This window comes from Echiichthys vipera (genome assembly GCF_963691815.1).
Source record: "Echiichthys vipera genome assembly, chromosome: 6".
Classification (NCBI taxonomy): Eukaryota; Metazoa; Chordata; class Actinopteri; order Perciformes; family Trachinidae; genus Echiichthys; species Echiichthys vipera.
In genome coordinates this window covers 9,640,560-9,653,667 of record NC_139831.1, presented here as the reverse complement: position 1 = coordinate 9,653,667, position 13,108 = coordinate 9,640,560, and the positions used below count along the sequence as shown (strand labels likewise).

General features: G+C 37.8%; 2 protein-coding genes across 3 annotated transcripts; one reads left to right on the top strand and one right to left on the bottom strand.

Annotated features, from left to right (window-relative positions):
• Positions 1 to 473: 473 nt before the first annotated feature.
• c1galt1c1 (C1GALT1-specific chaperone 1) lies at positions 474 to 3,649 on the bottom strand. Of its 2 annotated transcripts, none has more exons than XM_083915916.1 (2): positions 3,397 to 3,517; positions 474 to 2,047 (listed from the first exon to the last, which is right to left on the bottom strand). In XM_083915916.1, the coding sequence occupies exon 2, from the start codon at positions 2,031 to 2,033 to the stop codon at positions 1,080 to 1,082; it is 954 nt and encodes a 317-aa protein (XP_083772042.1). In that variant the 5' UTR covers positions 2,034 to 2,047; positions 3,397 to 3,517; the 3' UTR covers positions 474 to 1,079. The 2 variants fall into 2 exon arrangements, with proteins under 2 accessions (XP_083772042.1, XP_083772041.1); XM_083915915.1 differs by lacking the exon at positions 3,397 to 3,517 and adding an exon at positions 3,518 to 3,649 and having other exon boundaries at positions 475 to 2,047.
• A 5,188-nt stretch (positions 3,650 to 8,837) lies between these two features.
• urp1 (urotensin-related peptide 1) lies at positions 8,838 to 12,951 on the top strand (the record flags this gene model as incomplete). The annotated part of the gene is made up of 4 exons (XM_083914938.1): positions 8,838 to 8,940; positions 10,253 to 10,293; positions 11,780 to 11,885; positions 12,814 to 12,951. The coding sequence occupies 4 exons, from the start codon at positions 8,838 to 8,840 to the stop codon at positions 12,843 to 12,845; spliced, it is 282 nt and encodes a 93-aa protein (XP_083771064.1). The 3' UTR covers positions 12,846 to 12,951.
• Between the last annotated feature and the right edge of the window lie 157 nt (positions 12,952 to 13,108).

Sequence of the window (13,108 nt, the reverse complement as noted above, 5' to 3'; positions counted from 1 at the left end):
ATGATGTACATCTCGTTTAAATTGCTAATTAGCCCTTCTAACCTTCATGAAAGTGATGCTCAGTTAAAACTATTCACAGAAGGGTTAATTCAACATAAGTCATTTTAGAGGTTTGTAATGAACATGAAACTTGCGTAATACAAAGACGTCGCTCGGGCAGTGGTTAATCTTTGTTATAATTTGACTTCATATTTCACTTGTACCTGGGCATCAATTAGAATTCCTGTATTTTATTAATTTCTGACCTGACAGCAGCGAAATGTTTATATACATTATGTGAAAATACACAACAACATAGGGGTCAAGGCAGAACATAAATGAGGGTTGGGAATGCGAATACATTCACAGTTCTATATAAAATCTGTTCAGAGTAACAAAGCAGCCCTTTAAATGTAAAACGCACTTCCCTTTACCAAAAATAACTCAGTATACTTCACCATTAACACCTATCAGACTCTTATAGGATTTTTCCTGTTCCTCCGCAGTCCCACCTTTTAACAGTCGCCGTCAGATAATTCACCATCACAGAACTACATTGAATTTAATCAGAAATGAATTTTATTTACTAATGTAATTCAAAACGTACATGTACGAAATGCACGAGAAATGCACTTCATTTACAGCTGGGCTCGGTCACCATGTTTGACTCAAATGATTATTGGTACCATCTTTAAATCAGAGGTTAAAAAGAAGAAGTTATTAATGTGGTGAAGATAGCGAAGCACTTTGAACAGATAAATAATTTCAGAAACACGTCATTTTCAGAAAAAAGTCATCACCTGATAACTACTGCAGCTTTAAGACCAGAAAAAGACAAACATTTAAGATGCACAACAATTACCAAAACTTCCAGGTAACCTAGACTCCGGTCACACGTTTGATAGCGATGTCCCAGCTCTCTTCATTTCCCTACACCACAAAGTTATGGGGTGCTGATTGTGCTAAGTGCAAAAGGTACAAATATACATAAAAGTGTCATTTTACAAACTGAATTATAAAAACATCTCCCCACAGTTAGGTTTGCCATCACAGAAGCAAAACATTTAAAACCCCAAATCCACCTCGAAGGAAACCAGTCTCTAGTCATTATCTGAACCTTCAGGAGGGTTGAACACTAACGAGTCGTGAAAATCGTGTCCGTAAGGACGAAGTCTGTAAACTCCGAACATCATGACCTGCATTTGATTCGGTGACATCCCGTTGAATGTGACTGCCATGTCGGAGCAGCAGCCCTCCACCACATTAGTGGGGTTGTCCTTCATGCTTTCCGTTATCAGGCTGTTCACGCTCTTTCTGTTGAACAGGCCCTTTCCGTGCGCGTCCTCTCCGTTCTCTGCAAACACACCTGTGTATTTGAGACACACGGCGAGCTGCTTGTCCTCACTCAGCTTCCACAGGGCACGTCCTCTTTCTGGACATTTGTCTTCGTCCTGGAACACATTCACGAGCCTCTTCAGCGCCTCATAACTCAGAACAATGCCACTATCGTACGACACATACTCAAGCTCCCCTGACTTCATAGCGTTGCCCAGGTAGAAGGGCTCGCTGGGATCCTTTGCGAGCACCAGATATTTGAGGTTCTCGATGATGGCGAACGTGGTAGGTTGTGCCACAAAGAACCAGCGCAGGTCTCCGGCGGTCTCATAAGCATGCTTCAGAGCTTTACGTAACCTTGCCCAGTCATCTTTTTCTTTCAAGTCTACTGCCTCAAGCGCCTTAGAGGACTCCGAGGTGTAAAACACAGCCTTATCGCAGTGTTTGCTCCAGGTGTCCAGCGCAGTGGCCCAGTAAACAAGGACCTTGGGCTGGACCATGATGACGCAAGAGACCCGGACTTGATTGCTCAACTCCTGGATGTGACTGTCTGAGAGGCGCGTCAGCTCGTCTTTACTTGGGGCCTGGACGTGATGATGATGGTGGTCGTCTGTCGTGGACTCTGTGACGGGGCTGAAACTACCCAGGAGCGCCAGCAACAAGCAGAAGAGGCCCCCCACGACCACCCCCTTTGCAAAAGAGCCTCCTTCAGACAACATTTTGTCAGCAGACACTGGATGAGAAAGAAAAATGCATTAATATATAGCTGAAGCGGACTTGTGCAGCCTCTAATTCTTCTTCTCAGTGATTTCACATCACATCACACGGCACATTTCTGTACACCAAAAGTGATTCCTTATTGAACTAACAATTGTATGCGTGATCAATTGAGTCATCATTGTTTGGTCTATGGTTTTTATGCAGCACACATCTGGAACAAACTCCTAGAAAACTGCAGGTCCGCTGCAACGCTCAGCTCTTTTAATCAAGACTGAAGACTTTTCTGTTTGCTGCTGCCTTTCAGTAAACAAAACAATTTATTAACTGCTTATAATGCACTGTAACTCCGATTCCTTTGATATTCTTGGTTTTATCTTTTATTTTTTTGCTTGTTTTTATAATTATTTTATCTAAATGTCAATTTATATGTTTCTTTCCATTGCTATTAATGTTTTATGTAAAGCACTTTAAATAACCTCGTTATTGAAAGATGCTATACTCATAAACTTGCCTTACCTATAAAAGTGTGTATCAGAAAAACGTGAAAAATGCACAATTATCAAATCAAAGGTGATGTCCAAAGGTGATATATATGAATCAATTAATCTGTGTAAGGCATGTAACCAAATCAACGTTTCACCATTTTCTGACTGTCAGATTACCCAATAATGCAAGAAATCATTAGTTGATCAGAAACATTTTCGAAAAATGCACAATTATCAAATCCAAGATGATGGTAAACCCTTGAATATATCTAAAATACTAAATATTCACAGATAAGAAGCTGAAACAATATGATTTCAGCATTTAAATAAATATTGCATTTCATTTTCAGCCAGATTAATAAATTATCTTGTGCGAGACATGTAACCAAATCGATGTTTCACCATTTTCTGACTGTCAAATTACCAAATAATGCAAGAAATCTTTAGTTGATCAGAAACCTATATCAGAAAAATGCACAATTATTAAATCCAAGATGATGGCTTCTGGTAGTATTCATAGAAACCCTTGAATATATCTAATATACTAAATATTCACAGATCAGAAGCTGAAACAAGAGGATTTCATTATTAATGTGAATATTGCTTTTCATTTTCAGCCAGATTATTCCGTTATCTTGTGCGAAACGTAAATAACTCAACATTTCCCTATTTTCTGACTGTCAGATTAACCAAATAATGCAAATGGTCTTCAGTTGCAGCCTGGTTGTGATTAAAGGACATTAATAAACGGTGTTAGCTTGTTTGTCCTTTAAGTCAAGTTGAGGAGGTGTGAAGGTAAAAGCATCCACCTGTTTTTAATGAGGACTTTTCTCTGTTTGACCCTGAGCAGCGAGCATTAGCATCATTAACTTCTTACCGGGTAACTTAAGGAGATGGTCCAGCTGTTAGCTCACCGTTAGCTTCCTAGCTTCGTGACGTTTACGTTAAACCCCGGGGGTCTCTTAGCAACACAAATATACCAAATAAAACGCGTTTACCGTGCCTGGCTGTGTTAATGTCGCCGTGTAAAGGTGGTGCTCCTGTTTCACGCGTCTTCCAGCTCCCACTTTTCCAGTTTGGTGAGTTTGTCCAACACCAGGACAGTAAATGAACAGCCACAGCATCCACTTCCGCTTTCTCAGGTCACGTGATTGCGCCGCCGCTTTATTTACCTTCAGTCACGCGCGCACCTGGACTCTGTCCCTCATAAAAGGTGCTTATAGATAAATGTAGATACTTTAACACTAAACCCAATCTGTGAGACTGTTTAAGGTCAAGAGAGTTGTTTTCATTATGTAAAGGTGAAGGTTTTTAACCTTTTAATCTTTATGTTTATTTATTTATATTTACAGCAGCTTACAAACTCCCAAGGAGGTGTAAAAAATACAGTATAAGATAAAGAATAAACTCTTAACTAAATTAATACAGATGGTAAAACAATAGACAGTAAACAATAAACCTAGTTAAATACAGAAGGTAAACAATAGACAGTAAACAATAAACTAAATAAACAAGAATAAACTTATGAATAAATACAGAAAGTAAAAACAATAAACTCTCTCAGTTAAATATAGAAGGTAAACAATAGACAGTAAACAATAAACTCTTAGTTAAATAAAGAAGGTAAACAAGAGACAGTACACAAAAAACTAAATAAATACAGAAAGTAAAACAATAGACAGTAAACAGTAAACGTAGTTAAATATAGAAGGTAAACAATAGATAGTAAAAAATAAACTCTTAGGTAAATACAGAAGGTAAACAATTAACTAAACAAACACAGAAAGTAAAACAATAGAAAGTAAACAATAAACTTTTAGTTAAATATAAAAAGTAAACAATAAACAGTAAACAATAAACTAAATAAATACACAAAGTACAACAATAGACAGTAAACGATTAACCTAGTTAAATACAGAAGGTAAACAATAAACTCTTCGTTAAGAAGAGATAAGAATACAAGTCGAATACAATTTAAAATGAAATCCGATAAGTGAAGTGTAGAGAAACACACAGAGGATAAATAAAGATAAATAAAGATAAAATATAAAGGACTGTGTTTTCAACATAAGATAAATGACATCAGCAGAAATTAAGATTAAATTATTGTACTTAAGTGGTCGATTAAGTTTTTGCACAAAAATTGTACTTATATTGCTATATTTTTCTATACATTGTGTTTTTTTTTACTGTATTATTATTATAACAGTAATATATGATTCTGAGTGTGCAGCGACACTGACACACACATGCTCTGCTCAGCACTTGTTACTCTTTTAAAGGTAACATCACTTTATTTTCCCCTCCCTGCCAGATTACACTCCTCGTTATATTATTTCTCTCCACAGAAGTTATGACAAGCGCCCAGGGGTCTCACTGGAGTCAGGACCGTGATCATTTCTGATGTTTGCGTTGTTAACTGCTCCACCACGGAGACATTTCACCCCTAAACTTCTCACAGAGTTTAATTTAAATAACAGTTTCAGACCCAAACAGGTTAAATTACCAAATATTTTGCAAAAAAACACAGGTTTAATCCAAGGTCTAAATTATAATAATAACAATACAAATGTATAGCATAACCTTTTCCTTACAGGTCATCAAAGTAAACTGTCTATAAAGTACTATGTTGTATAATAATTAACATTTTAATGTAATAATAAGTCAGTCACAGCCACTGTCCTGCAGAAAAGGTCTTTTCATACTTTATATCTTTACTTGAACGACTTATGATCATAGAGTTACGTTTCCTGGGATCATGATAAACACGTCAACATAGAATAGAAATACTTTATTGATCCAAAGCTAGGACATAAACATAAACATAAATCCTGTTTGTACTTTTAACAGAGGGGGAAAGTTATTGTTTCTTGGAGAAACCTGTGTGTTTGTGGTTTCATTGACTGCTCAGTGTATCAAATGTTGTTGTTTTCATCGTCGTGGAGACAACCTTATAAATCACCCCATACCTCGAACACTCATCGGAGGAGCATTAGGGACCTTTCAGTTTGACAGAAAGCCCCGCAGCCCAAAGCTTCCTCCAGGAGACAAAACACGTTCTTCTTTTATCTTTCATATTTATACTTATCGCAAAATAACTCCAGAGTTTTAAGACTTTATGAAAAAAGTTAAAGATTAATTAAACTCACACTGTTGTTTTCTGCCACAGGAATCTCAACACAGTCATCTGCGTGTTCTCCTCAAAGCTTCTTCTTAACTTTAATTAGGGAAATATTATATATTCACATTCATCAGGTCGAGGGACTTAAAGGAGCAAAAGAAAAAGCTTCTTTCCTGAGGACATCAGCACATCCAGACCTCTGTAATCCCTTGTCCTTGTCTGGCACTTTTCTACAGCTAATCCTCAGCACGGCCCTATTTTACATATATTTATCATCTTTAACCATGCCTGTTGACCATGCAGGTGGCTTTAGAAAATTAAATATCTCATGGATTCCCTGCAGATATTTATCATGGGACGGCAGTAGCTCTGTCCATAGGTGACTCGGCTGGGAACCGTAGGGTCACCGGTCCCTGTGTGGACCATGAATGGAGTGTGGACTGGTGGGTGGAGAGTTGCCAGTTCATCTCCTGGGCACTGCCGAGGGGCTGTTGAGCAAGGCACCGAATCCCCAACTGCTCGAAGCGACGATCCATTGGCAGCCATCTCTGTTAATTGCATGTATATAGGTCCTGTTTGTGCATGTGTGTGTAATTCGGGCCTGTGTGTGTGTAACCTGAATAATAACAGAGTGAAAAAATTGTATTTCCCCTCGCGGGATTAATAAAGTAATAATTCTTCTTCTTCTTCTTCTTCTTCTTCTTCTTCTGGATATTTCACAGTAAACCCTTGACTTTTCATGTAGCATGTAACCACTTTTAATTTGCCCAATATTTTTGATTATCAACAAATACCTTCAAAACTAGTGACATCCCCATCATCAAATGTTAGCAGGCTGAAATATATTTAAAGTAAGGAAGTACAGCTTTTTATGTAGAAATTAAAAAAACAGACAACAATAAAAGCAATACAACAAACAAAACATAATGTAAAGACAAATAAAACCAAAAGGAATTGTAAGCAACAAACTTATAAAAACGTCAGCCTGTATAAATCCTAGACTGAATAAAAAAAGGACGCCTCTGTTCTCTGTTGAGACTTGATCCAATCGTCCTCGCCTTCGGGAGTCGACATCTTGTCAGACTTTGACTCCGCCTCATTTCCATTTACCAAAAAAGGGCATGTATGTGACGTCGGGGGGAGGGAGATAAGTCCATCTGGCTGACGTTTACCTCTGAGGAGAAGTGAGGGCCAGAGGCTAGCTGTCACTCAGAGGCCACGCCCCTAATTAGTCATAAACTTTAACCTCAAATAAAATAAAAACTAGCCTGGCACAAAAAAATCCACCCCCCTCAGTGTTGTCATGGAGATAAACATGACGTAAACATACAGACTATAAAGTTTTTTGGAGCAGACCTTAAACAGGTTTAATGATGCTGTGTAAACGGCCTGTTTAACATGGGGGTCAATGAGAAGCTGCTCTGTTATGAAACCTGCTCCTAGTGGACACTCGGTGAACTGCGGTTTTTGTCACTTCCTCATTGGATCAACCAGGAAGTCGCTGTGGTGGGGGTTTGGTATAAATGGATTTTTTTTACAAGGTTTTTGTGTGGGCCAGACTCAGCTGACCTGACAATGAGAGGAGACAATTAAAGTGTTGGAGCTAAAGCAGTAAAAGCGTGGCCCTCCTTTGTTTTAGGTTTTGTCCGTAGGATAAAAGAACAACTCTCCAGAACATCTGAGTGACCTCGGTGCAGAGTATTGGGTTATAAATTCAGAAACATAAAAGCTGAGTTAAAAGCAATGAAGGGCTTTGAATGTGACCGAGATCTTGAACTTAAATCTGAGACAGAGCAATGTACAGGTCACATTTATATATATATATATATATATATATATATATATATATATAAATGTATATAACCTGTAAAAAAAACGGTAAAACGACAGTAGCAAAGTTTCCAGATGGATACTGTGAAATTACCGTAAATAACCGTATCACAGAATTCCAATGTAATAAACTGTTAAAAAAAAAAGATGGATCACAGTTTAAACATTTTAAAGACAAAATCAATTCAATTACATTAAATATACTGTAATTGAATGTGGTTATTTACTGTAATTTCACAGTATCCATCTGAAACTTTGCCGCCAGTCGTTTTACTGTTTATTTTCTTTAAAGTTCATGTTGTCAGAGTGTCTGTCCCTTCATCCAAACCACTAACTCAACCCAACAATCCTGGTCATAAAGTGTTTGAATTACTAAAGAAATACAGAAATAAGAATCACAAGAGACAAGTGCAAAAAACTGGGTAATTGTCAGAGGAAGGAAGATGATCAGTTCAAAGTGCAGCATCAGGAGCAGTTAAATAAGAAACCTCTAAATCTTTGTTTTTCACACTATTTTTACTCTGATCCAGTATTTCAGATTTATTTGTGCAACTTATGCATTGAAAGCAGCAATGAAGCAGAAAATAAACATTTAGGCATCTACGCTTTAATCAACATGTAGAGATGAAAACAAAAACATGTATAGAAATAAACTATGAAAGCAGACACTTAATTCAATTCAATTTTATTTATAGTGTCAAATCACAAGTGGAGTAGGTAAAGACCCAGTGATTCCCCCATGAGCAGCAACAAGTCGCTCTATCTTTAATAAAAGGAGTAATAATTATTTTATACAGTATTAATCCAGTAATCTTGTGCACACAGTGGCAACGAAAACCTTCCCTCACTTACTATGTTATGATGATACACAAACAATTTAAGCACGGCAGAAGAACAAAGCGCATTTGTACCTTTTACACCAACAAAATGTGCAACGTATTTACCACGATGTGACATGTTTGCTTCATCAGACCGTCATAATGAAACGCTTCACAAAATGACATAGAAACCTGCAGTGACACGTCTGCAGACAAGAGCAATGATGCGTTTGAACAGGCCATCACACAGAAACGGTGTCAGACATAAAGCATCGCAGCTCTGCTGGACAGCCGCTGATTACGTCTGCAGAGTAAACATTTGTTAGGTCTCTCTGAACAAGCACAGATAGGCTCCGGCTCAATTGACAAGGTCCCCTAAATCGTGTCTATGACGCCTGATCCATCGCGTCAAAACCATTAAGAAGGAGACTGGGTGTGGTGATAATGTATTGATCAGGTGGTGATGGATGGTCACTGAGGATATATAAGTGAAGTTCTTTGCCGAGCACAGTTATAGTTCAGATCTGTCCATCTAAAGATAGAGTCGCCATGCTGTCTGCAGCCCTGTTTTACCTCGTAGCTGTGATTTGTTCTGCAAGACGGACTCATGCTCTACCTCTGTACCCTGATGCCAACCTGGAGCCGCAGGCAGGTAAGACTCTCATGCTGTTTTCTTCTTAGGTTAGGTTTTTTTTTATTTTGAACATGCAAGGAAAGGAAATAAATACTTTTTTGTGAATAAATAAACCACACAAAGTAATGAACCAACAAAAGGCAGGTGAATGTTCTCATTTGTCCAGGTCGTCGTGATCCCCGAAGCAATTTCAGTCAAAAGCAACTGGACTTGGTTGTTTGTCTAGACCAGGGGTGGGCAAATCCGGTCCTGGAGAGCCACTGTCCTGCATGTTTTAGGTTTCTCCCTGCTCTTACACACCTGAGTCTAACAATAATCAAACTGTGACAAGCATCAGCTGCTTGGTAACGAGCACATCATTAGACTCAGGTGTGTTGGAGCAGAGAGAAACCTAAAACATGCAGGACAGTGGCTCTCCAGCCCACCCCTGGACTAGGAAGACGTTTCCCAGTCTGGTCAGATGCGTACATGAACTGATGAAGCCTCTTGGATTAGAGGTGAAACGTCTTCAAAGAACCATGTCCAGTTGCTTTTGACTGAAATTGCTTTTGGGGAGAACCAAACAAATATTTGACTAATTTAACTGGCCGAAAAGGAAAAGTAGGAAGTATATATTTATTTAATACTACCGCTTCACACTATAATTAATAATCATGTGTTAACTTCAATTTTTATTTGATTACATAATGTGATGTTTAGACCAATTGTCCATTTGATGCATATTCATGAACATGTTAATACCTCATTTTCATTTTACTGAAAAAGTCTGACTTCTCAATTTGGGATTTTTAAACTTGACTTGTGTTTTTGTGTGACATCCGTTGACTCAATGATGAAACAGAGTCAAGTCGCACCAGAAAACATCAGGAACTCAACCAAACTCTGTTCATAATATTCAAATAAAGTTATTTGCCTGTTCCCAGACCTTAGATGGAAACGTAGTCTGACCGGCTATGAAGTTTTATTTTAACTTTACTAAAATGTCCTTTTTCAATTTTGCTCTTCAAGATATGGTTTTTAAAAAATCCCCAAATATCCGTCTTAACGCGCTGCAGAGAAATGAATGTCACAATGACGGATGATGAGAGGATGTTTTGTTATTTTAACAGATTTCATTCAGAAATTAGTGTCGGAGGTGGAGGATGGACCCAACACTGCTGAGGGGCAGCAGAGAGAGGTGAACGATCTGTATCCTCTACTGATGCAGCACAGTGGAGGGAGAGAGTCCTGGAGTAAAGGTGAAACTAATAATACAAATATTATGCAGAAGAATCAACCACGTGTGGTCGACATAATGACTGTTTCACCTTCTGTATTTTTGTCTTTTAAGGGGCCAAAGATTCAGCACAACAGGATAAGTTTACGAACATGGTAAGGCTGATAAGACGACTCTTTATTCTCTTAAGAAATTAACAATATAGCACTATAGCAAGTCAAAGAGGACATTAAAAGTGGAATTGGATCGATAGTAGATATTTAAAGGAGGCAGTAAAATGCATTTTAACAGGAAGGCTGCTCTGAAAACCGATGTGTCTCCTTTAGTTTTAAGTCTAGTTTCTATTTCGGGAGGTTCCTGCAGAGTTTTGCTGCAGGATCGGAGGTTGATCGCAGTTACAAACAGGCACAAAACTAAAAACAGAGGGTTTAAATTCTAAAAACCAACTGGAAGCAAACGCAAACAGGTTAAAAGGTTCTGCGATGTCTCCAGTTTGGCAGAGACGAGTGTGAACCCATTTTACAGTGAGTCTTTCCTTGATATGTGCAGGTGACCCTTCCTGCAGGGGGTCCTCACTCAGGGAAATCTGTCTTTTACGTTAAGTTATTCCTCTCACTTTTTTCTGACATTTTAAACTGTTTTTTTTTTTGTTGATGTTATTTGGATTTTGTTACTGTGATTATTCTTGTTTGTTTTTGTTTTTTCCTTTTCCTCACATTATTTCTATTTATGTTTTTATTCCTTTCACATGTTCGAAATAAAAAACTAAACTAAGACTAAGTTTTAAATATTCTCTGTATAGCAACAATTTCCTATAATATTACGTCTGTGGGGAAACTGATTACAACCCAAATCACATGAAGCTGGGACGTTGTTTAAACATAAATAAAAACAGAAAACAATGATTTTCAAATCCTTTTCAACCCTTTTTCAATTGAAGACACTACAAAGACAATATATTAATGTTCAAACTGAACTAGGTTTTCGTTGCCACTGTGTGCACAAGATTACTGGATATAATAACTATAATTATTATTACTACTTTTATTAAAGATAGTGCGACTTGTTGCTGATCAGGGGGGAATTGTTGGAGCTCTGTAAATCATAAATAAATCACAGTGTGGTCTTTACCTACTCTGTAAGTTTACCTACTGTATATACAATTGAATTGAGTTGAATTGATAAACTTTATTGGGGTTTTTGTTTGTCAAATACTCACTCATTTTGAATTTGATGCCTTCAACACGTTCCAAAAAAGTTGTGTTGTGCTTCATCACCTTTCCTTTTAATTCAATTCAATTCAATTCAATTTTATTTATAGTGCCAAATCATAACAAAAGTTATCTCAGGACACTTTACAGAGCAGGTAAAGACCACACTCTATGACTTATTTATGATTTACATAGACCCAACAATTCCCCGTAGAGTACAGTGGCAACGAAAACCTTCCCTATAACAGGCAGGACCGTCCGGTTGGGGACTGTTAAAAAGGCAGAGTTTCTGAATATGGCTGCATGTGTGAGCAGTGAAAATATCGCAGTATTTACACAGTTCCCGGTACATAATTAGGATGTGGTGCATGTGTGAAAGAGGCTCAATGAAGCACCTGCAGCTGCTTTAATCCTCTTTTGTTGTGTGCAGGTGGAGGACCTCAGGGACGCTGTGTTGAAGCTCGCAGCCGCTGACAAGCTTCGCTCTCAGGGTTTTCTCAGGTCAGAGCAGAACTTGCCAAAAACAAACAAAAGAGGTGAGTGTGTATTGTTTCCATCAGGCACACGCCACTCCTGCTCCTTACACACGCACAGTTTTCATTGGACATCATGTAAAAATACCTGACAGATGTTATGATGATGCACTGATCTGACCAGGAGGAAGGTTAACCTCAACAGCACCACATTATTCTGCTTAACTATTATATTCTTCTCATGTAGAAGTACCGGTGTAAACCCCACTGAAGAGAAAGTACCTTAATATTATTTTCTAATTTTCATGACAAATGCATAAATGTTACTTCTTTAGTGGAAAAACACTCAAAACACAAAGGGCAACGAGTGACTTTAAGCCCAGAAATGAGAATTTATAAACACATATAAACATTTAAGAAATGATTTCTAACACACTGTAATGCAGCAGATATGAAGGCACAAGACATATTTTACATTATTACAACTATTTTGTCATCTGTTTATACATGAGTCTCCACTTAAGGGACTGTCTAGTTGTTGATAAAGACATTAATTAACATTAACATCTGCTTAGTGTGTTATAGACTGTTTATTAAATGAACTGCTTATAAATCCTGAGTGGTGTTACCAAATATAGTCCAGCACAAAATACAAGCACACTACAATTATTTAGTAGCAAATAATAAATACTATTGTATGTACTTGTGTCATTGAAAATTGGGCACGACAGCATATAATTAGGTGGAGTCTATTTTATTTATAAAGCCCCAAAATCACACATTATCTTTTAGATTCTTCCCAATCCGATAAGATAAGATAACGTTTACAGGATATACAGAAGTGCCTGAAGTTAAATTGAAATATGGAGAAACAGATTGGCAATATTTGGGAAATATTCAAATATAATTGTCATAAATGTAAAAGGTTTAGGATGAAGAATGTGGATTAACTCTGACCTCCAGTAACTTCTGCCCTCTGACGCCCCGACAGCATGTTTCTGGAAATACTGTGTCACCAACTAACGCCCAGCAGCTGCAGGATGTTCGGCCTGGTCGGCGCCGCCTTCACTCCCCGTCATCATTTTTGTTTCCCACCAAACGGTTTATTCACCGTCTCTACCGGAACAACAGAAGATATATTTTTGAAGTTGTAAAATTGTCTCTTATTGTGGCTGAAAATAAACTTGAATATCAGAGTCGTCATTCATGTGACCTGCTCCTTGCTGTGACCTTTTAAAGGTAAAGATGTTTATTTACGGTATGAGACCTAAAGAGCATGGAAGTGA

Excerpts from the sequence above, each read along its gene's own strand:
- c1galt1c1 (XM_083915915.1), bottom strand. The coding sequence starts at position 2,033 with ATGTTGTCTGAAGGAGGCTCTTTTGCAAAGGGGGTGGTCGTGGGGGGC.